Here is a 23,344-nt window from a genome sequence, read left to right on the forward strand (position 1 = left end):
TTGTAAAGTAGTGCAGATTTACTATCTACTGAAGAAAAAAACAATTCTATACTTATTGCGCTGTCGGGTGCGTATCAGCCTGCTGGTCACTAAACACTGCATGAACGAATACAGCGGAGTGAAAATCTAATTTTGATTAAATAAAAGCGTGATTTATTGTAAGTTTGGGAGCTGGAGTACGTTTAAAACTATAATTAGAGATGTTATTTTTGCTTTATTTTGTCAGGAAAACTAAAGTCAACGACAGCAATTACATTCCTCCGGGCACAGCCGCACACTTCCTTGGTAGCAAACATGGCGCCGGTTGTTTAGTTGTCCATACTTTCTGTATAGACGACTCTGAGTCAATTGACTGAGTAATGCATATTTATTATTTATTTTCTATGAATTTAATTTGAATGTATTTATTTCAGCTCTGCGTAAATGTGTGTAACGTATTTGTTCACAGATTTTATGAGTCCCCTTTTTTGCGGTGTACTAATCAGTTTGAATGGAAGTGCTCAAATTGAAATGCAGGCAACATCGTGTTATTGGCTAGCGGCAACAACTTTGAATGTTTTCATCGATTTTTTTTTTTACCCTGTTATTTAATTGTGGCTCCAGCTTGATAATTGTGCCATCGGCGCATGCTCTTGAACGCAGCACTGAGCCGCAAAGCATTGTGGGATTGCATGCCGGTCCGACGTTTCTCGAAGGAACTGCAAAGATGATGGTGAGCGTATTATTGTCCTCGCCTCCAATGTAAAACACAATCCTTCGCCATCTATGTGTTTCTTTGCGTCGGACCGCAATCAAAGTAGTCTGCGTTGAAACAGCATTGTGTTTTCCGTGCTTGGGAGCACTTATTTGTGGAAATGGTCTTTTAAATGAACCAAGATAGCGTTAGCATCCAAAAGCTAACAACTGCCAATACGATGCTACTAGCATGTTAGTCATCGATGACAGTGACGGTGTGAATCAAAGTTGAATTCCAAACTGCAGTGGACTTCTTCAATAGTTCATGTTACGTCAATTTTTGTCTGATAATTTAGTCAATAATTGGCAGCAGTACATGCTAGTCTCTGATGAATGGTAGCAGCAGCACGATGACATAGCTAATTTAGCTAACTGGCTATTTGAAAGTGTCTTTTCATCCAACATTTCTTTATGTAGTCATTAAATGTGTTGGAATTTTCATGGTTGTCATGCCTCTGGTGCTGTTGACGTGTGTCTTGAAGATGTAATTGTCCATCCTTACTCACTAACCTGTGTTTCCACAGCCCACACCCGTTATCCTGCTGAAGGAAGGGACAGACTCGTCCCAGGGAATCCCTCAGCTCATCAGCAACATCAATGCCTGCCAGGTAGGAAAATAAACTCCACTTGTGATAGTGCAAGTATGGAATAAAAATGTTCTCTGTCAGGTCATTTCTGAGTCAGTCAGGACCACCCTTGGACCCAGAGGGATGGACAAACTGATTGTGGACAACAGAGGTGAGAGGAAACTGCTTTGTGCTTTTTAGCAGCCTTATTGAAGGGAGCTAAATGTTTTGTAGGTAAGGCCACCATCTCCAACGATGGAGCCACCATCCTGAAGCTGCTGGATGTGGTTCACCCTGCAGCCAAGACCCTAGTGGACATCGCCCGGTCACAGGACGCCGAGGTATTTGTCGGTGGCAAAGCTAAGTGGGTGTCTCCCACGTGGATTTAAAAGTCCCATTATTCCTCCATACCCAACTTTAGGTCGGCGATGGCACCACTTCAGTCACTCTCCTCGCTGCAGAGTTCCTGAAGCAGTTAAAACCGTACGTGGAAGAGGGTCTCCACCCTCAGACCATCATCCGAGCGTTCCGCACAGCCACCGGCCTGGCGGTCAACAAGATCAAGGAAATCGCTGTACCTGTGAAGAAAAACGACAAACAGTGAGCGCTCTTTTCCTCTTGTCTCTTTCCATAGTGTTGCTCCTAATTTTCCACGAGAGACGTAATGACCGCCTTGCAGAACGACTGCTTTATTGTTGTATTTGTAGAAAGCAACAACACAGCAGCAACAAACCCTCTGGTGAGCTTTGTACACAAACCTTTTAATTCAACTAGCACTAAAAATAAAAATTAGGGCTGGACAATTAATTGAAATTTGATATCGATTATGGCTTCTCACTACCATGTAAATCCAATAATCCAAAAGCAATGAATGCATGCAAATTCCGGAGCTTGTGACAGCGAGGAGCGAATGAATGAAAACAGCATGTCTATTAGACCGTGTAACAAGTGCACACGTCTTTTGGGTTAAGCCTTAACCCGGAAGTGATACATTTTCATTCATATTTGACAATTATCAACGTGATAATTTATTTTTTATCAATCACATGCTTTAAGGTGTAACGTTGTCAGCATTAATGTGCTTGTGCGTGCATGTGCGTGCGTGTATTTTGTCAAGGCGAGAACCAATTATTCATGTTAACATTGATTCTGCTCAGTGGCCCTGTGGTTAGTGTCCGCCCTGAGATCGGTAGCACTCGCCTAAAATTGTCAGCATTATTTAAGACCAAATGAAGCACAAATGTAATCATAATTTTAATGCAAGTATTTCTTTTAAACGCAATAAACTCTGATTTCTCTTTTTTTCATTGTAATTTGGAAGCTCAAGAACTTCTGACTATCATAAATAATACAAATAAATCAGACTTAAATCTCTGTTAGCAAAAATTGTACTCAATAAATATTTAAAATATTGATGGGGAAGTTTCTCAGTTTTAGGAAAAAACGTGTTTGGTTTGTCAGTTTTATTGCCATCGCTTTCCAACAATTTTGGCATACTTGCTCGTTTGTTCGTTAATAGGCTCATCTTGCTCGTTTAACATATTCCGACACCGAACATTTGGCTTTGCAATCATTTTTTTCATTCTAATTTTTGTTACCTGATGGTCATTCTCACTAGCGATGCTTCGTGTGTAGAAGCTAGGGGTCCCGCCTCCACCCAACGATACAAAGATTGACTGACGAGAGTAATAACTCTCTTCATTTAATCCTGCTATTTAATAAACAGGCACAGGTGCTGAGAGCGATGCACAGAGTGAACCCTCGTGTGCACCCTGTTTGAAAGTAAGAGACAAAGAAAACGAATACACCGACCTAGCAATTTGTCAATGATGGCAGAGTTATCGAGTTCATTTTCATTTATCGTTCGGTTGACTTATTGAGTATTGTCCCAAGACTAAACGTACGACGGTGGAACCATTATGCAGGAAATCCGCGGTTAGTCTGCCGCTGACACCCACCTTGTCTGCTCAGGGAGCAAAGGCAGCTTTTGGAAAAGTGCGCGGCCACGGCGCTCAACTCCAAGCTGATTGCCGGCCAAAAGGATTTTTTCTCCAAGATGGTGGTGGATGCTGTCATGTCTCTGGATGAGCTGCTGTCGCTCAAGATGATTGGCATCAAGAAGGTCCAGGGAGGAGGCTTGGAGGTGCGGGTTTTTCTTTAACTCCCGTAAAGCAAAATAGAATTTGACTCTGATCCCTCCATCTTCTTACTCCCTTCCAGGATTCTCAGTTGATTTCTGGAGTTGCCTTCAAGAAGACTTTCTCTTATGCGGGCTTTGAGATGCAGCCCAAGCGTTATGAGAAGCCAAGGATTGCATTGCTTAATGTGGAGCTGGAGCTGAAGGCCGAGAAGGACAACGCTGAGGTTCGAGTGAAATCTGTGGAGGTACAAAGAGCCCGACAAAATTTTCTCATTCTTACCTGCCTTGCCTGAAGTAGTCTTCATTGTCCTTCTCCGCAGGACTACCAAGCCATCGTGAATGCAGAGTGGAACATCCTTTACGACAAGCTGGAGAAGATCTACCAATCAGGAGCCAAAGTGGTCCTGTCCAAATTACCCATTGGAGATGTGGCCACTCAGTACTTTGCTGACAGAGACTTGTTTTGTGCTGGAAGGGTCCAAGAGGAAGACCTGAAGAGGACCATGATGGTAAGACAGAATTTAGGGCTGGACGATTATGGCAAAAATAATCATCACAATTATTTTGATTTATACTGAAGTCACGATTAATGACACGACTAATTTAAAAGCACGAGTATTTATTGTACCACCCGAACTCAACTTTAAATATAATTTAAAAGGAAAACTGGGATATACATTATTAACAAACAAACAAGTAAAAATAATATTAACAATGATGCATTTACATTTGAAGGAATATAAAAAAAAAAATATTGTGGAATTCCGTTTTTTACCTTTTACACTTACAGTAATTTACCACCATGAAGTTTTTGCTTTTTGTGTCATAAACACAATTTAATAAAATGTTTAATTAAATAATAAACAATTATACATTTATTGGTTTAATACATCTTTGGACAATATTGACCAATATTTTAAGTAAAAGCATAATTGGTGTAATTTTATCAAGTCTTTTAAGTACATCATGCTTATGTAAGGTACTTTTTTTTAAACCTTTATTTTGTTAGTGCAGTCAGGACAGATGTTGTGCACATCGCTGTTATTGTCAAGGTGGGAAGTGTGCTGCTGTTCCAAGTTTCATGAGTTAAGAGACTACTTGAGGCTTTCATCCGTGTCGCCGTTACAAGCTCAGGAAACTGCATGCACGTTCTGCGGACCATTAATTGTTTTCTCCCCAAAATCGAAATTGCGATCGGGATTTGATTAATTGTCCTAACAGAATTTACGTGAAGAAGCTAATAAAGCAGCTCATTTGTGGAATGTGACCTGCAGGCTTGTGGGGGCTCCATCCAGACATCAGTAAGTAACATGACAGATGATGTCCTGGGCCTGTGTGAGCTCTTTGAGGAGGTGCAAGTGGGAGGAGAAAGGTAAAGGAAGACCAGAACACACACACACACACACACACACACACCATTTCAATATAAAGCTTACCTGCATCAGTAGGTGACAACTTTGGTGTTTTTGTAGGTATAACTTCTTCAAGGGATGTCCCAAGACTACGACGTGCACCATCATCCTGAGGGGCGGAGCAGAACAGTTCACAGAGGAGACGGAGAGATCGCTGCATGACGCCATCATGATTGTGCGCAGAGCCCTCAAGGTGAGAACATGAATGATACTTTTAGAATGATAGTTGGTGTGGAGCTGGATGCTGACTGGCAAACTTTTTTCCAGAATGACTCTGTTGTGGCAGGAGGCGGGGCTGTGGAGATGGAGCTGTCCAAGTACCTGAGGGATTATTCCAGAACCATTCCAGGCAAGCAGCAGCTTTTGATAGGTGCCTACGCCAAGGCCCTGGAGATCATCCCACGTCAGCTGTGTGACAACGCCGGCTTCGACGCCACCAACATCCTCAACAAGCTGCGTGCTAAACATGCCCAGGTAAGAACCGCTCCCACATCAGGGCGCCGTGCAGGCCTCTTCCAATGTGTTCCAGAATTGAAGATAAGTTGTGCTGCAGGGCGGCATGTGGTACGGAGTGGACATCAACAACGAGGACATCGCAGACAACTTTAACGCCAGCGTGTGGGAGCCGTCAGTTGTTCGCATCAACGCGCTGACCGCAGCCTCGGAGGCGGCTTGCCTCATCCTGTCAGTCGACGAGACCATCAAGAACCCACGCAGCAGTATGGACGGACCACCAGGCGGCGCTGGAAGGGGCAGAGGCCGCGGTAGACCCCATGCGCATTAAGACCCAGTTAAAAAGGAGCTTTGGAGTCCAAATATAGTATTTGGATGTCTGAAGATGGAAGTAGTTACCCACACATAGCAAACTGCATTTTCTTTGACATTTCATGTATGAATACTTTTTTCACCGTGAGTTTTGCCATCATCCTCTCCACCTCTGGAACTGTTCTGTAACTTTCATCTTTGACACAGGAAACATGCACTGAAAGGAGAAGTTCTTAACATGCATCAAGTGCTCTCATATTTATTGGAACAAACTTAACAATAAATGCACAGATTAAGAAGTTACTTTCCTGCTCCTTTTGTGTTCTTTTAACATCACCCAGACAGCAGCGCTAATTATGGAACATGTCTTGCTTCAAAAGACAATCTACTATGGAAAATATAAATCAAGTTCTTTGATGTATGCCACTTGTAGCAATTGATAAGCCCTAACAAAAATGAAACATTATTGAAAGCGATGGCTGCCTATGAAATATTACATTCTTGTAGTTAATACTTTATGCCACTGATTGGTCCAACAGCAATGAGAATGCAGACTTGGAATAAAATGAGGTAAGCTGACGTTGAGAAGCACTGCACAGGATGTACAGTATTTTGCTATATCACTCTACAAATTATTTGATTCTATTTGGATTATTTTTTTTAAGTGCCAGTTTGTAGAAAGTGTTTTGATCCTTCAGTTAGACAGGAAGTCAATGGAAGCCTTGACTGAGCGTTTGGAGATGACGTCCATGGCTGTGACTTTGATTTCTGTGTCGCCAAACTGCATGCTGGCCCTGATCTCCCTGCGCACCTGTCCTACTCCTGCTGGCCCTGATGCTCCCGCTGGAGATGCCTGCTCAGGCAGGTCCAAAGTCATCATCCCGCATTTCCTGACCCCCAGGTCAGAGATGTACGTCACATCATCCGTGGTGCTGCAATAGATGTTGATGATGATCTTCCTTTGGCCACGGCGAGCCGGCGTGTAGCTCCTCCTCACCACCTCGCCCAGAGCCACCGACTGATCCACGGACACGAAGCGGTCCAGGATGTCGGTGCACCACTCCCGCTCATCCTTGATGAGGAGCTTGTCCCGTGGGTGGCGACCCTCCACAAAGCGGTTCAAGACTCCAACGCCGTATGTCAGTGGGCATCGACGCACTCGCACCTGACAAAGATGTAGACAACCGTCATACATTCCCTAAGTCCAATTATGGTAGATTGGAATGCTTTTTTGTCTTTTGAATTATTTCTATGTTCTGCTTCTTCGTCCTCACCACTGTGGGGTCCAGCCCAAACAGCACAGCCCCCTTCAGGATGGTCAGACCCACATCATGGGGGATGATGATGCGGCAGGTGCGTCCCAGCGCTTTTTGGACCGCTCTCTGCAGCATGAGCGACTCTGCAAAACCGCCCACCAGGAAGAGGAAACGCACTCCAATCACCTCTGGCTTGCACATCAGCTCATCTAGGAGGCGACAAAGGCGCAAATGTGATGATTTACAGTCACTGGCATATGCTTGCTGGATTACTGGTTATCTGTAGCAGCTGGTTCTCAAACTTTTTTTTTACCAAGTCCCACTTCAGAAAACACTTGGCTCTCCAAGTACCACAATAATGACCAACATTAAAATACAGTAGTGACGTAGGCCCAAGTATTCATTAAAAACAAGGCAGACGTTTGACTCAGCAACTATATTTAATATTTTTGGCCATTGTAACATTACACAGTTTGAACAGTAACACTGTGTTTGAATATAGGAAAATAAAACACTAGTCACTTAAGTAATTCTTTGGTACCACTTGGGGTACCCGTACTACAGTTTGAGAATCACTCATCTACAGTGTACAAAAATGGATGAGGAGGACTTAAAAGAGCGCCTTGAGGGACGCCTCAGTTATGTAAATCCAAAGTTAGGACCCCAGTGTTCTATATCTGCGAGCAAGGCTAAAATGTCAATGCAACTCTGCCAAAGTGTTTACAGTGGTCCAACTTCTTCTATACCAGGGGTTCTTAACCTTTTTGACCTCGGGGCCCGACTTTTTCACTACAGACGGGCCCGGGGCCCACTCAAATATTAACACTGAATTAATAATCTTACTCTTGATTTTAATCGTATTCAATAATTATATCAAACCTACTTACAGTTTAACAGGACAAACCTTGCCAAACGATATGAAAGTGTCTGTTGATGACAAAGGTTATCATCAAGGCTTTGGTCAGGCTGATAAAAAAAAAAAAATACTAATTAAAATATACAGCAAAAATAAGGGACTCATAAAAACGGATGAAAAACAATTTACATAATTACGCAGTGCTAAAAATTTAATTCTAACTAAGAAATAAATAATAGATGTGTTTCTTTAATAAACTGTCAATAAAATTTAAGTACAAATGAAAATACAACATTCTTACTTAAGTCATAATTTTTGCGCTTAAGAAACTTCTATATGAGTTTAGCTCCAGACTTCTTCTGTTAGTTTGATATTGTCATTACTGCCACAAGTGGTGGAAACGTGTATTACAACAGCCCATACAAACCACAGTTTAGAAACTGATATTTTTTGGCAGCCCACTAGGGGGCGCCCGCGACCTACCAATGGGCCCTATGGTGAAGAAACTGTTCTATAGAAAGGAGCAATCCAGTGTTTTTAGCAATTTGCTGCAAAATGTTTGTCTCCCAAGTTTTGAACTGAACTCGTGGGGCCAGTTTAGTGTCATTCCCCAGCTTGATTTGGCCCCCAGGGTTCCCAGTTGACTTGGACAGCCCTACCTCTTCTATGTCTCACAGACACCGATAAAAGCTCCTTGCCGAACAGATGGCACGGGGCAGGACCTCACCGATGTGTCGGACAATGTTGGAGATGGTGGGCTGGAAGAGCTCGTTCATGGCCTCCTGGGTGAGTCGCAGCATTCCCTGGGACGACCACTTGACAATGTTCATGCTGGAACACACAGTTGGAGTAGTTCTACACGTGTTTTCATGCAGTGTACACACACACACACACACACACACACACACACACACACACACACACACACACACACACACACACACACACAGTCTTGTATTTGTTACCTTCTTGAGACTTCCAAAAAATGCCTACCACATTAAGACCACCCTTTCTAGATATATAAAAATGTGTATTTACATCATTAATAATACATACATACTATGCAGATATAAAAAAGCTTGTTGTGAAAAATTAGTTGGAATTTCACAAGAAAAAGGTCACGATTTTACAAGAAAAACTTAGAATTTTGGCGGTATTATAATAAAAGTCGTCATTTTACTCAACGCAAGTCAAAATTGTACAAGAAAAACGGAACATTTGTGCAATATTATGATAAGAGTTGGAATTTTACTTAATAACAGTCGCAATTTTACAAGAAAAAGCTTAACATTTTGGCAATTGTATGAAAAGAGTCGTAATTTTACTCGACAAAAGTCACAATTTCATAAGAAAACTCAGAAATGTTGGCAATATTATAATAATCGGAATTTTACTTGGCAAAATGATGACAAAAGTCATCATTTTACTCAAAAAATGTTCACTATTTTACAACAACAAAAAAAATTGGCAATATTGTGATAAATCGGAATTTTATATGACAAATGTCACCATTTTGCATTAAAAAGTAATAGTTTTATATAAAAAAGTAATAATTTTATGAGAAAATATTGCAATATCACAGAAACAGAAAGAATATGAAAAATTGTTCCCAATTTTATAAGAAAAAAGTCAACACATTGTGAGAAAAAGACTGCTTTTAGTTAATACATTTTTTTTGTAATTGGTTTTTAATCTTCATTATTTACGTGAAATTTTTACAGTATGTCTCTCTCTCTATATATATATATATATATATATATATATAATTTTTTTTGCCAAAGAGGCCGCATTTCAATTGCTTACACACACTTGTTATTTCATATGTTGGCCAGAGGGGGAGCACTTTTATAACCGACACAAAGTCAATTTGAAGAATCTCTCCTTTTTTGGGACCACCCTAATTTTGATAGATTTCACCACCAGGAGTGCAAATGAGACATTCTCTATTAGATGCAACGGTTTTCAGTATTGAGACCATGATTTATGTCCTAACTTGTTCACCGCTCCTCATATGGAAGGTACTTTTCCTTTTTGATGTCTCAGGAAGGGTAGAAATACAAGAACACACACACACACGCACGCACTGACTTGCTCCTCCTCAGGGCAGCCTCCACACTGTGCCCTCGGTGCCGCTTGTAGTAGTCGATGAAAGAGAAGGGCAGGGAGATGTTGAGGGCGTTGGCTCTGCCCGGGGCCGCCGTCCGCTTCCTGGCCTCAAATGCGATAGTGAGGTCCACCCAGGCGGCCGGTCGCTTATCTTTGAAGCTCTGGATGAAGTCCTCACCAAAGATCTGGCAGAGCATGGCCTCAAAGGCCAAGTCCACGCCAACAGCTCCATACGAACCGCCTGAGAAACATTTAGAAAATTCCAGGGTAGGAGTGGGCGGATCGACCCAAATGGCAATAGCATCGAATCCAAGGGTGGTATAAGTATTTGTTTGAGAGTATAATAATGAGATTTATGTTTTTTTTAATGTATATTTTCACAAATATCTTTATATTTTGTTGTCCATTTTTATTTATACTAATGCAGCTGAGATAAGCTCCAGCACCCCCCGCGACCCAGAAAGGGACAAGCGGTAGAAAAATGGATGGATGATATTTTTACAGTGCATCCATCCAGTTTACCCATTCTTCCTTGCAGCACCTCTCACACTCCATCAGGTTGGATGGGAAGTGTTGGTTTTCATCCAGGATGTCTCTGTACATTGTTGTATTTGACTAATAATACCAAAACTTGCAGTATCGTCCACCATCACTGGAGGAACCCCATTGACTATTTTACCAAACAGTACCTGAGGCCTTGTAGAGTTCTTTAAGTGTCCCCTGAGGCTGCTCAATTTGATGCACTGTCAGGTCGACGGTTCCTCCGCCGCAGTCTGCTACGATGTACTTGTCACCTGCCCCACAGAAGCGTGAAAAGACCCTTTAATTCAGTGGTTCTCAAACCTTTTTCACCAAGCACCACCTCAGAAAACACTTGGCTCTCCAAGTACCACCACAGTAGCATCGTAGGCCTAAATATTCATTAAAAAACAAGGCAGAGGTTGTATTTAACAGGTATATTTAATATTTATGGATACTGTAACATTTCTCACTGTTTGAACAGTAACACTGTGTTTGAATATTTAATTAAGTGATTGGAGTGGAGCCTGTACCACAGTTAAAGAATCCCTGCTTTATTATTGCTAACAAGAACACCATTTTCTGTGCGAGCACCGATTTCTCCACAGTGTTTATGATACAAGCAGCGATAAGAGTCTGGTTTTGGCTCAGGTAGTGCAGCAGAAAAGGAGAGCATTGCAAGTGTGTGTGTGTGTGTGTGTGTGTGTGTGTGTGTGTGTGTGTGTGTGTTCGTGTTCTGGCAATGCTTACTTAATGGGGACATCGCTCTGTTTACACAGTCACCTTTAGGGGACCTCTGACGGTATGGGGACAAAAAAACAGGTCCCCTAAAGCAGTGGTCCCCAACCTTTTTGTAACTGCGGACCGGTCAACGCTTGAAAATTTGGCCCACGGACCATAAAAAAAATACAATCATGTGAGCTTACGGACTGTATCCCTGCAGACTGTATTGATATATATTGATATATAATGTAGGAACCAGAAATATTAATAACAGAAAAAAACAACCCTTTTGTGCGAATGAGTGTAAATGTGGGAGGTTTTTTTTTGGGTTGGTGCACTAATTGTAAGTGTATTCTGTGTTTTTTATGTTGATTTAATAAAATAAAAACAATTAAATATATATTATTATTTTTTATTTTTCTTGTGCGGCCCGGTACCAATCGAACCACGGACCGGTACCGGTGGTTAGGGACCACTGCCCTAAAGGGAAACTTTTTGAAATGATAGTCAGATCCATTCTGAAGATGCCTAAGTGATTTTTAAGCTTTGGCCCATAAAACATGTGAAAAGTGAAACATTTGTTATCCTGGCATTAATAGTACTGTGATTCTGTATGGTATCCATCCTTAGTTAAAACTAATATATTTTTCCAAAAACAAAATCTGGTTTAGTGTTCCTTAGGATGACATTTTCATACAGCATGATTATAAAACATTATTACCTTAAAGTATGATTCACATTCAGAATTTTCCATCCTTCTATATATGGTAGTTGGAGTTGCAGACAACGTCATTACTGCTAAATAGCAGTTTTTAGTAATGTCACAGAAGATGCAGGATTTGCTTTAACATTTAAGTGGTGAAACTTCCTATAACAGGACAGCTGTAGTGCTGTACTCTGAGGATCATGTCATATTTAATTTGAACTTTTTTTTTTTTTTTTTTTTTTTTTTTTAAATGGTCCTCAGTAGTCACGTACAAATTTGTGTGAATCATGCAAAATTATTTACATGTGGTCCCCATGAGCATTATTAACTCTTTCTCCCCAGGGTCCCCAGTAAGAATGATCAGCACATTACTTCATCACTCCAGAGATTTAAAGACGTGTATGAGCTAACTGGGCAGTGGCCATTTGACCTCTTTTTGTATGCCTTCACAACCTGTAGAAAGGGTGGTCCCCCCAAGTGATGATCAAAAACTTGGTCCCCATTCCAAATGATAACCAGTATGTGTGTGTGTGTGTGTGTGCATGTGTGAGCATGCAGACAGGAAAAAGAGTCGTGAGGGTGGGCTTTAATTGTTGTCGTGACTCAACAGGCGTTTGAGAGCAGCAGAGTGAGTCAGCTCCTCTGATGAGTCCCCAGTTGCCATTTTACTAAACAAGAGTAGCACTTGTGAAGCAGTGGGAGGAAATGGATGGTGTTTCAGCACAGGTCAGCAAGGGTTAAAGGTGAAACTCATCAGAAAATCCCAAACCTTACCCGTCTGGAGCTCGGACCACAGTTCTCCGGTTCCACTCTCCACCATGAAGATCCTGCTGTGTCTGGACCGCCGCAGCTGCTCCCTGGCTGCCACACACACACAACATAAAAGGTGACTCTTTGAGGCATAAAAGAACACGAATGCATGAGGAGACGTGCAAAATAAGGGGAAATGATGCCAGTATACCAATGTGGCAGAAGAAGAACACAGGTCAGCTAACAGGCAGCGTGCACGAGTGCTGAGGTTGAATGGCAAGTAGATGATAAATAGTCCAATAAGCAAGGAGGAAGAAGTTGGATGGCAAAAATAAACAAAAAGGGCGGCACTTATTGATGTGTGTGTGGGGGTGGGTGTCCGTTCAGTACTGTTCGGCCTGCAGAGTTTCTAAAGACTAACAAAGTGGTGTGTGTGTGTGTGTGTGTGTGTGTGTGCGTGTGTGTGTGTGTGTGTGTGTGTGTTCCACTCTAACTTTAAGCTGAACACACAATGCAAATGGTGCTGAACAACAAAAACCAAAAACAGCACAATCATACATGCCTTGATACAAGCGTATGGAACGCAAGTCTGGAAACTATTGACATAACAAACAGTGTACAAAGGACTCCCCAATGCTATCTTTGAAGTGTGTGTGTGTGTGTGTGTGTGTGCGTGTTTCCAGTGTGTGAGTATCGTAGAGAGTGAAATTGAAAAAAAGGACACGCCAGGAGGGGTGAGATCATAGCGTGGCTGCACCTTGTTCCAATTACAATATCCTGTGTTTAGTGTACGGCTCGGTGTGTGTTTCAGTGTTCCTTGGGTGACTTGGAAGTGGGAGTTGTGCCGATGTGGGGGTTTTTGTGGGGGTGGGTGAAATATTCTTTTGCTGGCCTCTTTTTTCCCTGTTTTAAATCCCCCTCACCCTGAACCTGAGCCATGTTTCCAGCTGCAGCGCTGCTTTGTGCTGCTGATCTGTCACAAAGTCGTCGAAGTCTAAACCACATAAGTCACATCTTTATTGGGGCCAAACTTATCTCCATCTACTCGCATGTGAGGCCTCGCATTCAGCAAACATTTTATCACACTGTGGGCCTGATTTACTAAAGGTTTGCGTGTATTAAAACACGTGCAAATTTAAGAGCACACGCTAGCTGTGCAAAGTGGATTGTTAAGTTAACTGTTAAGTGAGCAAAATAAGGCGTGCAATCCATTTTGCGTCTGTCTTCATCCATCACATCCATTTTCTACCGCTTGTCCCTCTCGGGGTCGCGCGGGTGCTGGAGCCTATCCCAGCCACATTCGGGCGGAAGGCGGGGTACACCCTTAATATGCAAAATACATGCTGATCATCAAAACGCCCACAATAATGGGAGGAAAAAATGCAAATATATTAAATACAGCACACGCAATGTGATTTATCAACACTCATCACCGTTTTGGGAGCACTATTTTGCGTTTTAATTAGTACATTTGAAGAGGATGTGCCAACTGACAGTTCCACACACGGCTGTGAAAGAGGAGCACTCACAATGGAAAGACACACAAACGTGTTTACGTTTCAACATATTTGGACGATCAGAAATAAAAAATATCACACATATCGTCTGTTCAGCAATATGCTTTTATAATTTTACAGCTGCATGATGAGTAAGGGGGCTGATTAAAACAAATTCAATTGATGCCTTTTGGTGTCATTTTATTGACATTTGTTTTTTCACATAGAAGATACAGTATATTACTAACATACAGTATATCCTACATGATAAAAACTTCTTGAAGTTTGCATTTTTTGCGTCTTGAGCATATAAGTGTAGCCTCCCCCCATGCACTTTTAGTGGTAAAAAAGAAATAAAAAAATGGGGTATCAATGAAGATGCACTCCACGATTGCTGCTAAAATGCCCATAAAAAGTGCTAGATGTCTTCTGCATGTTTGAAAGCACAGCAAATGTGCAGTAAATGAGAGTGTCTGCCTGGCGATACCCCGTATAGTAAACACTAAATTCTCATTTAAATAAGGCGGTGTGCACCATTTTTCAATCGCACATGTTGTCTTAGTAAACCCCACGCAACACGCCCACTAATAGTACCGTACACGCTATTTTAGAGATTGCACAAGCTGTTTATCGCGAGGTATTTGGATCTTAGTAAATCAGGCCGTACATCTTCTGCTATATTATGCTATTACAGAAACTCAATCTGGATATACTTTAAAGTAGTCAGTGTACAGCTTGTCTCACAGCATTAATGTCTGAAAGTCACTAGCGACTATTGTCAGTCTTGGGGACTTCATTGAAGTACAAAATGACCACATGATAACTCTTTAAAGTTCCCTTTTCTGCTTTTTGAAATGACACACTTTTTTTATGTAGCATTTTCCTCCAAGTTACCGGTAGGAAATATAACATCAAATCAGGCCAGTTATGTCTTTATTATTAGTGATGGCGGCGCACAATACATGGGTGAGAGAGAAACGGTATCTCCATTCTTCCGTAAGTCTTGCATGTATGGCAAAATGGACGGTAAAGTATTTTTGAAGTCTTTAAAATTAGTCAACACACAGCCATTGTTGTATTGGAAAGAACACAAGTGACTAGCAACATAATTGTGTCTTATCTATAGCCAAGCATGGTGGCGCTCGCGTCTGGGGCTGCACGAATGCCGGGGAACTACGGTTCACCGAGGGGAAACATTTCATGTGACATTGTGAAGCAGAAACTGGGCCGCAGGGCAGTTGTCCAACATGACAAGGAGTCCAAACACACCTCCAATATGACCAAGTGGAGGAAGCTGGGCGTGAAGGAGGGTCCAAAAAAGTCTCCTTCACACCACTTGTGGGGCATCCTCAGCCAGAAGGAACATAGAGGAGCGCAAGATGGCAAATATCCACCAGCTCTGCCAGTGATGTCCTCATGGAGGACTGCTATTTATTTACTACCTTTACTTAATTTACTTTTATTTTATCACTCTGGAATGAACCGCAGCTCTCCAGCACTCTGTATGCGAGACACAATTCTCTCATCTGTCTTGGCAGATGTTTGACAATCATGGCTGTGCGCCCACTCATTTTCCATGGACACACTTGTCACACTACCTCGTCTGAAGCTGGAGTCAAAGGGCCGCGATCCATTGGCGTCCATCCCATTTGTGATTGGCTGCTGGCTGAGGTCGGTTACCTGGTGGAGGCGGAGCTTGCGACAGTAAATGGAGGCCGCCTCTGGTTCCAGAGCAATGAGGAGCTGCTCGGGACAGTTGGGGGACACCAGACCGGCCTGGGAATAGTAATTTGAGTCACGTCACAGTGTTCACGTATGATGAGGTAGGGGGAGGTCAATAAGGAGGCATTGCACACACACGCATACATGCACAAAATAAACATACAAGAGGGATGATAAACGGAGTGTGAAAAGTGTAAGAGGAGGAGAATGTGACATGAGGGATAAGAGGGGTGGAAGGAATTGGGAGTATAGTACAGGAGTGAATACTGTATGTACTGCAACATAGGGCGGGGTCTGTGCACAACTTCCTGTGTTTGTGTGCCGGTCTCGCTCATTGTTCACTGCTGATGACATCATGACTAGCAGGAAGTACACACACACACACACGAATCAGCTCATATACGCTCACACGTGTGTGTGTGGACAGTAAGGTTTTTACGACAAGCACGAGTGCTTCTCAGGAGATGATGACGCATAAATAACTGCAAGCAGGAATGCAAACAGAGCTTCCAATATCTGGTACGAGGAGTGTGGTGTGCCAAATGGAACAATTCCATCACTTTTTTCTAGCTGATATATTTTAAATATTTAGCTCACTTATGTCACATAAATACGATGATAGCGTGAAATATACAAAGATTAAATCTAGGTATAAATGCCAAATATACATTTTAAATGTAAATCTAGAATGTAAATATTAAATCAATCAATTAATCAATCAAAGGTGACTTAATCACAAATGTCTCAAAGGGCTGCACAAGTCACAATGACATCGGGGCAAGAAAAAACTCAACCCAATGGGAACAACGAAAAACCTGTGGGATCAAATCAAATGTCTCGCCAAATGTAAAGCTAAACATTTCGAAAATATGCAAATTTCAGATGATTACTGATAGATGAATGTCAAAAACGGTGCATGTCGTTGAAATGTTTGGCTTCACATGTGTGAGTGCGCGTGATGTGTTGCATTAAGACATCAACAAGTTGAAAAAACGAGGCAATCAAACAGCTGTGAGAGCTTTACTTACATGTCAGATATTCTGAATGGAGTTGTTAATACCCAAAAAAGAAGAGAAAATACCCTAATCAACATACAACAACAACAAAAGGAGAAATGAAAAAAAAAAATAACACTATAGTGATGTGTTTCGAACATGTATGCAATTATGATGTTTACATCACATGTTTACAGTTTCCTAATCTAACAAGTCTGAAAAGGATAATAACAACTACATGTCTCTGTAGGTTCTTACACCGAGTCAGTGCGCATGAATACATATCAGCATGTGTTGTGCGTTATTTCGCTGCACTGTTACTTAATGATTGTGTCACATATGAACATTAATTTGCTGAAAACAACGTGATGGATGTAATATTTAGATTTAATATTGAGCTATAACATTCACATTTATAGCAAGCATTTATAATTACCATTTATATTTATATTTGACATTCATATTTTTACTTTAAATTTAACATTTAGATTCAACATTGAATTTCCACCCCATGAGGAATAAAATTAGCTAAATATGAAAAAAGTGAGCTAAATGTGAGAAAAGTGAACAAAATATTCAAAATATATTTGTCACGACGTCTGGTTTTGTGTTTATCATTCTTCTTAGTTTTGTGTTCTGTTCTGTTCCCAGTGCTCCTATCCTCATTTATTTACCTTTGTGTATTGCCAGGTGCACTAAGTGGACACACCGGCCTCGAGTTGTTGATTACGACATACCTCCGCGCGGCTGCACACAATCTACAATCAACACACCTGACGCTAATGAAAGCTCCCCTGCCTTCTTAAGCCAGCGTGTCCTGCGTTCCAGTGCCAGAACTTAGCTAGTTGTACCTGTACAGTAAGCCTCACACGTCTCCAGCTTTCCTCGCCTATGTGTTTCCTCTCCTTTGTGCTCATCGTGTCTTGTCCTGTGCCGTCATCCAGCAGCTCTGTGCCATTCCCTGGTTTCGAGCTGTGTGTCTTGTCTCCCGGGATCCCCTCTGGACTTTCTGCTGCCTTCCCGGATCTCGACGTTTCGCCTGCCCCCGGACAACGACGCCTCGCTCCAGCCCCTGACCACTTGCCTGTCCCCGGACCTTCGACCTCAACACGCACCTCCAACGCCTCCCGGTAACACTCAACATATAAGCGCTTCACATAGTCTCACTACACATATTTGGAGTAATTACACACTCACACATTTGTGCAAATAAACACGCTGCACGTTAAACGACGTCCCTGTCTTAGTGCCGTCTCCTTCCCCACTGTACCGTTACACTCGTCTCGCCATTCATTCGACACAGGATTCTTGCTCGCGTTACGCAGCTTTTTAGGTTTGTCTTTACGCTACGCCCCAGTTTTTGCCTGTTCAATTCCATGTTAAGTTAGCCTTAAGCTTCGCGGGAGTTTCCAAACGGCACGCTGTTTGTAATTTTGCCTTGTTAATTGGATCAAAATACTTTTTTACCTGATGTCCTCCACATCTTGGAATCACAAGCAGCAATACAATATCAGCTATAAAAGTGTGATTAATATTTTACATTCAGCATCCCATGTGGGAGGTCTTTCTAATATTTTGACATAAAATAAAACAATTAAAAGAGTTATCATCTTTGAAAAAGCTCTTTCGATTGACACTTAGTTACGTTAACGTGAGCTCCTACCAGGTATGCAGCCTCTCTCATAAATTGCTTGGCAGGTTGTCGCCACACGGCGGGAACTGTGATCACCCATCGGATCTCCTCCCCCTCTATCACGCGCGAGGACTGCTCCTTAACCTCCTACAACAGCAGCATACAAGCAAAAAGGCGTGTTGATTGACAGCAAAGCCTATCTTGAAGAAGTATATTGTGGGACAGCACCTTCACAGCATGCTCCCTGAAGAACCGCAGAGCGTGAGCGAACACTTCGATGGCTCGGACTCTCCGACCGTTGACGGCCTCCAGCTCAGTCTCCATGGTGAGATCCTGCAAGAAACATAGGCCTTTATATCCGTACACCTGCATATAGCTTAGTGCCAGAACTTGGGCTGGAAACTGTACATTTGTCACTACCACACAGACATGTTTCCACCCAGTACACTTGAAACAAAAACTGCACTTTTTGGGAATGTTACCAATCATCTACAATACTCATGTAAGACAAGAACACAGTTCTTTGTCTTATCTGTGCGTACTAAATAGTAAAAAACTGTTACCACGAGGCGGCTAACAATGCAGGTAATGCGGATTCTAAAAAAATATCTAAAAAGCGCCAATAACGCTCCATTTACATGATCTGCATATTTACCAACTATAGCCACATTGTTGTTGTAAGAGCTAACAGAGAGGAACTACTTTTCTACCGCTTGTCGCTCTCATTCCACACACGCTACGAGCTAAAAATCTGGACAGACAAAGTGGATATGAGCGACGTCGCTTGAAAGAAACAGTAAGATACTTGTTCCCTCCCAAGATTTGATATCTGAGGAGTGAGAATTGTGCTTAATTTACCAGCTAAACAGTGAGTACAAGTGTTGTGCCGAAAGATATAAACATCCCATCAGTCTGCATCCCAGTGAAAGCAGACATTGAAAGTGACTGTTTTTGTTATGTTCCAACTTCTTCTTGTTTTGTCAATGAAACATTTAGCACTTAGCACCAGGGCTACATGATGCTTTGACTTTAACTATAGCTGGATCTGTTTAGCACCAAGCTGGTAAAATATGTAGCTCATCCTCCTTATATTCAGCCTCAAAAAGTAGTCATTGTTGGCGCTCAAAGTCTGCCATGATTAGTGGTAGTTGTTGTTGACGGAAGTAGCGTTTGTTGCTATGCGCTCTGTGAAATCAGTGCACCCAAAAAAGAAGTTACGGCAACGCTTAAAATGACGAAAATATGGTAAACATTACATGTTATCACGAATGTGCTTGTTATTACTTGGTTACAACATGTATTTGAGGTATAGTTGGATGTTTTTTAGAGGATTTTATTGGTGGAATAGTAGAATCTCTATTACCTGCACTCCTATGCTAGCTATTTTTACTATCTGAAATGCACAGAAAAGGGAAAGACATGTGTTCTTGTCTCACATAGGAATTGTGAATGATAGGCAAAAAAATAGTGCACTTTTTTTAGAGTGACAGGAAGTGTAACTGCCAAAAGGCTCGCGTCGACTCCATAAAATAATTCCATTGCAGCTCAGCCTTTGCATAGTTTGGAGTTTCAAAAGCCTCTTCCATGGTTAGTGTCCCCTGTTTTAGAACAAAATGGGGTGAAATACCAAAAGAGAAAAATATGAATAGGTAAGATGAAAGCCATTACTCAGTATACAGAGATGGGAATGGAGTTACAAGCTAAATTTATTGGTACTTCAGTACTTTCATTAAATACAAATAATATAATAACTCAAACTGTTGCACTGTCTGCATCATTCCTGAAAATAAATATTGTTAATTATCATACATAATTTCATATATATTATTACTTTATATAGTAATCATTGTTATATTTATCGTAAGATTGCCACATTGTACTTAAAATTTATTTTGAAAATGTGTTGTTTTCTAAAGCATATTCTACAAGACATTTGCCCTAAATGGAGCATTTTTAAGCATTAAATATCAACACTACAGTAGTTTTGGTCACGAGAGGAGACCAAATCAATCAGAGCGCGCGATTCAGTATTGTGGCCACTGATTGGCTCAGCCTTTCAAAGCATTAATATATTGCAATAAAAGAGTGTTAAGGTAAATACAGGGTGTTATTTTTTTTTCTAGAAGGCTCTCATAATGTTGAAAAAATACTTAGAATGTAGTAAACAGTTGTTTTAATGCTCTAGCTGTGAAAAAACATTTGATTTATAATTAATGATAGCCTACTTTGCGGAAATTAACAGCCATGAACTAGGGATTACTGAACCTTATAGCAGTTTGCAGTTTTTTTTATTTGGAAATTCATTAACGTGGTTTCTATAAAAGCTAAGCAGTGTTCTGTTCAGTTCCTTTGGCGTACCCAACATGACCCAAACGGAGGAATGTCCCAGACTATGATTCTGTAAGTATGCACCTTTTCAACAGGATGTATTGTTAGGTTTCCCTTAAGCAAGCTTACACAAGTACTATGGATCTTCATCTTGAACTTATCGAAGTACAGCCAATGCCGGACTTCGTCTGGATCCAAGTCATGGTAAAAGTCCCTCGCCACAAACCCGAAACTGTGGAAGCGCAATTCAGGAGTCAGCAGCAGACACGTTGGGCTCTTCTGATTGGCTACACCGGGGTCCCCGCCCTCCCAACGCCTGCACACAACAGACAAATCAATTATTGGTGGAAAGCAGTGCAACCGACTAGAAGTACAGTAAGAAGGGCTCTGACTTCATCATGTGGATGGCTTCAGAGTCCTGTGTGAAGCTGAAAGCATAACCGCTTGAGGTTGTCCCAAAGTCTATCGCCACAACAACCAGGAAGGGACAAGTCATCCTGGGTCTGACCTCCGCCCTCTGGACACAAACAAGACATGAGACAACTGATGACGGCTTTTTTGGTCAATTCCACCAGACGCTGAATGCTGATATACAAAACCCCAAATCAGTGAAGTTGGCACGTTGTGTAAATCGTAAATAAAAACTGAATACAATGATTTGCAAACCCTTTTCAACCTATATTTAATTGAATAGACTGCAAAGACATTCGAACTGAGAATTTTTTAATTTTTTTTGCATATAATCATTAATTTAGAATTGAATGGCCTTTCCTTTTAACAACACTCAGTGAATGTTTGGGAACTGAGGAGACCAATATTTGAAGCTTTTCAGGTGGAATTCTTTCCCATTCTTGCTTAATGTACAGCTTAAGTTGTTCAACAGTCCGAGGTCTCCGTTGTTGTATTTTACGCTTCATAATGCGCCACACATTTTCAATGGGAGACAGGTCTGGACTAAAGGCAGGCTAGCTTAGTACCCGCACTCTTTTACTGGCTGTTGTAACACGTACAGAATGTGGCTTGGCATTGTCTTGCTGAAATAAGCAGGGGCGTCTATGAAAAAGACGCTGCTAAGATGGCAACATATGTTGCTCCAAACCCTGTATGTACCGTTCAGCATTAATGGTGCCTTCACAGATGTGAAAATTGTGTAAGTGTAAGTGCATTGGGCACTAATACACCCTCATATCATCAGATGAGAGGCTTTTGAACTTTGCGCATATAACAATCCGGATGGTTCTTTTCCTCTTTGGTCCGGAGGACACGACATCCACAGTTTCCAAAAACCATTTGAAATGTGGACTCGTCAGACCACAGAACACTTTTCCACTTTGCATCAGTCCATCTTAGACGAGCTCCAGCCCAGCGAAGCCGGCGGCGTTTCTGGGTGTTGTTGATAAATGGCTTTTGCTTTGCATAGTAGACTTTTAACTTGCACTTACAGATGTAGCGACAAACTGTAGTTACTGACAGTGGTTTTCTGAAGTATTCCTGAGCCCATGTGGTGATATCCTTTACACACTGATCTCAGTTTTTGATGCAGGGATCGAAGGTCGCGGGCATTCAATGTTGGTTTTCGGCCTTGCCCCTTACATGCAGTGATTTCTCCAGATTCTCTGAACCTTTTGATTATATTACTGCTCGTAGATGGTGAAATCCCTAAATTCCTTGCAATAGCTCGTTGAGAAATGTTGTTCTTAAACTGTTGGACAATTTGCTCACGCACTTGTTCACAAAGTGGTGACCCTCGCTTCATCCTTGTTGGAAGCTCTTTTATACCCAATCATGGCACCCACCTGTTCCCAATTAGCCTGTTCACATGTGGGATGTTCCAAATAAGTGATGAGCATTCCTCACCTTTCTCAGTCTTCTTTGCCACTTGTGCCAGCTTTTTTGAAACATGTTGCAGGCATCAAATTCCAAATGAGCTTATATTTACAAAAAATAACAAAGTTTGCCAGTTTGAATGTTAAGTATCTTGTCTTTTCAGTCTATTCAATTGAATATAGGTTGAAAAGGATTTGCAAATCATTGTATTCTGTTTTTATTTACAATTTACACAATGTGCCAACTTCACTGGTTTGGGGTTTTGTATGTTAATACTGAGCAGTATTGTGCTACTCAACGCATTCACATTTTATTGAAGACATTTTTCTTCAGTTCTTCAGTGATTAACACAAGGGTGCCCAAACGGTGTTCCATTCAAAAATATTCATGTCCACATACAACATAACATCCTCAATTATTAGGAGAGTCAGTCCTGTGTAGGCCTGGCTCACCTTTTCCCCCACTCCCTCTGCAACCAAAAGGCTGTTCATGCTTTGATGGATTGATGACAAGTTTCTTCCACCAATAGGAAGGTTGTTTCACTGCCTGTTTACTTTTCTTCCATGACTACACAATGACAAAATCAAAGGGAATAATATTGACCGATTTTTACCGTTTAAAGCCTTGTATGCAGTTTGAAGGCTGCACTTTGGACCTTAGTTGAAAGGCAGCGTCATTGTGGTCAAAGTCAATTACTTCATTTAATTTTCAAAATACAGCATGCAATTAAAATTACAAGCTGCAGGTAAAAAAATTGCCCCTGGGCTTTACTTTGGACACCCTTGGATTAACACAGGAATTATACGGCG

The 23,344-nt window shown here is 41.5% G+C and overlaps 2 protein-coding genes across 12 annotated transcripts in view; one reads left to right on the forward strand and one right to left on the reverse strand.

Moving 5' to 3' along the window:
* The first annotated feature begins 626 nt into the window (after positions 1-626).
* Positions 627-5,921, forward strand: cct7 (chaperonin containing TCP1, subunit 7 (eta)). The gene is made up of 12 exons (XM_061959241.2): positions 627-712; positions 1,260-1,343; positions 1,404-1,473; positions 1,536-1,642; positions 1,723-1,901; positions 3,273-3,444; positions 3,522-3,686; positions 3,762-3,950; positions 4,716-4,813; positions 4,914-5,046; positions 5,121-5,327; positions 5,407-5,921. Exons 1-12 carry the CDS (start codon positions 707-709, stop codon positions 5,635-5,637), a joined length of 1,641 nt encoding a protein of 546 aa, XP_061815225.1. The 5' UTR covers positions 627-706; the 3' UTR covers positions 5,638-5,921.
* hspa12b (heat shock protein 12B) overlaps positions 5,864-23,344 on the reverse strand; it is a 28,868-nt gene continuing 11,387 nt past the window's right edge. For all 11 annotated transcript variants that reach the window (XM_061960149.2, XM_072913234.1, XM_061960150.2 and 8 more), the window contains 11 exons: positions 21,101-21,225; positions 20,838-21,024; positions 18,609-18,713; positions 18,411-18,527; positions 15,629-15,806; positions 12,559-12,645; positions 10,526-10,630; positions 9,819-10,077; positions 8,458-8,561; positions 6,893-7,083; positions 5,864-6,783 (listed from right to left, as the gene is read on the reverse strand). In XM_061960149.2, the coding sequence (XP_061816133.2) occupies positions 6,313-6,783; positions 6,893-7,083; positions 8,458-8,561; positions 9,819-10,077; positions 10,526-10,630; positions 12,559-12,645; positions 15,629-15,806; positions 18,411-18,527; positions 18,609-18,713; positions 20,838-21,024; positions 21,101-21,225 (1,929 nt within the window). In that variant the 3' untranslated portion in view covers positions 5,864-6,312. The remainder of the gene's footprint in view (positions 6,784-6,892; positions 7,084-8,457; positions 8,562-9,818; positions 10,078-10,525; positions 10,631-12,558; positions 12,646-15,628; positions 15,807-18,410; positions 18,528-18,608; positions 18,714-20,837; positions 21,025-21,100; positions 21,226-23,344) is intronic.

This window comes from Nerophis lumbriciformis, linkage group LG05, assembly GCF_033978685.3.
Source record: "Nerophis lumbriciformis linkage group LG05, RoL_Nlum_v2.1, whole genome shotgun sequence".
NCBI classification, from domain to species: Eukaryota; Metazoa; Chordata; class Actinopteri; order Syngnathiformes; family Syngnathidae; genus Nerophis; species Nerophis lumbriciformis.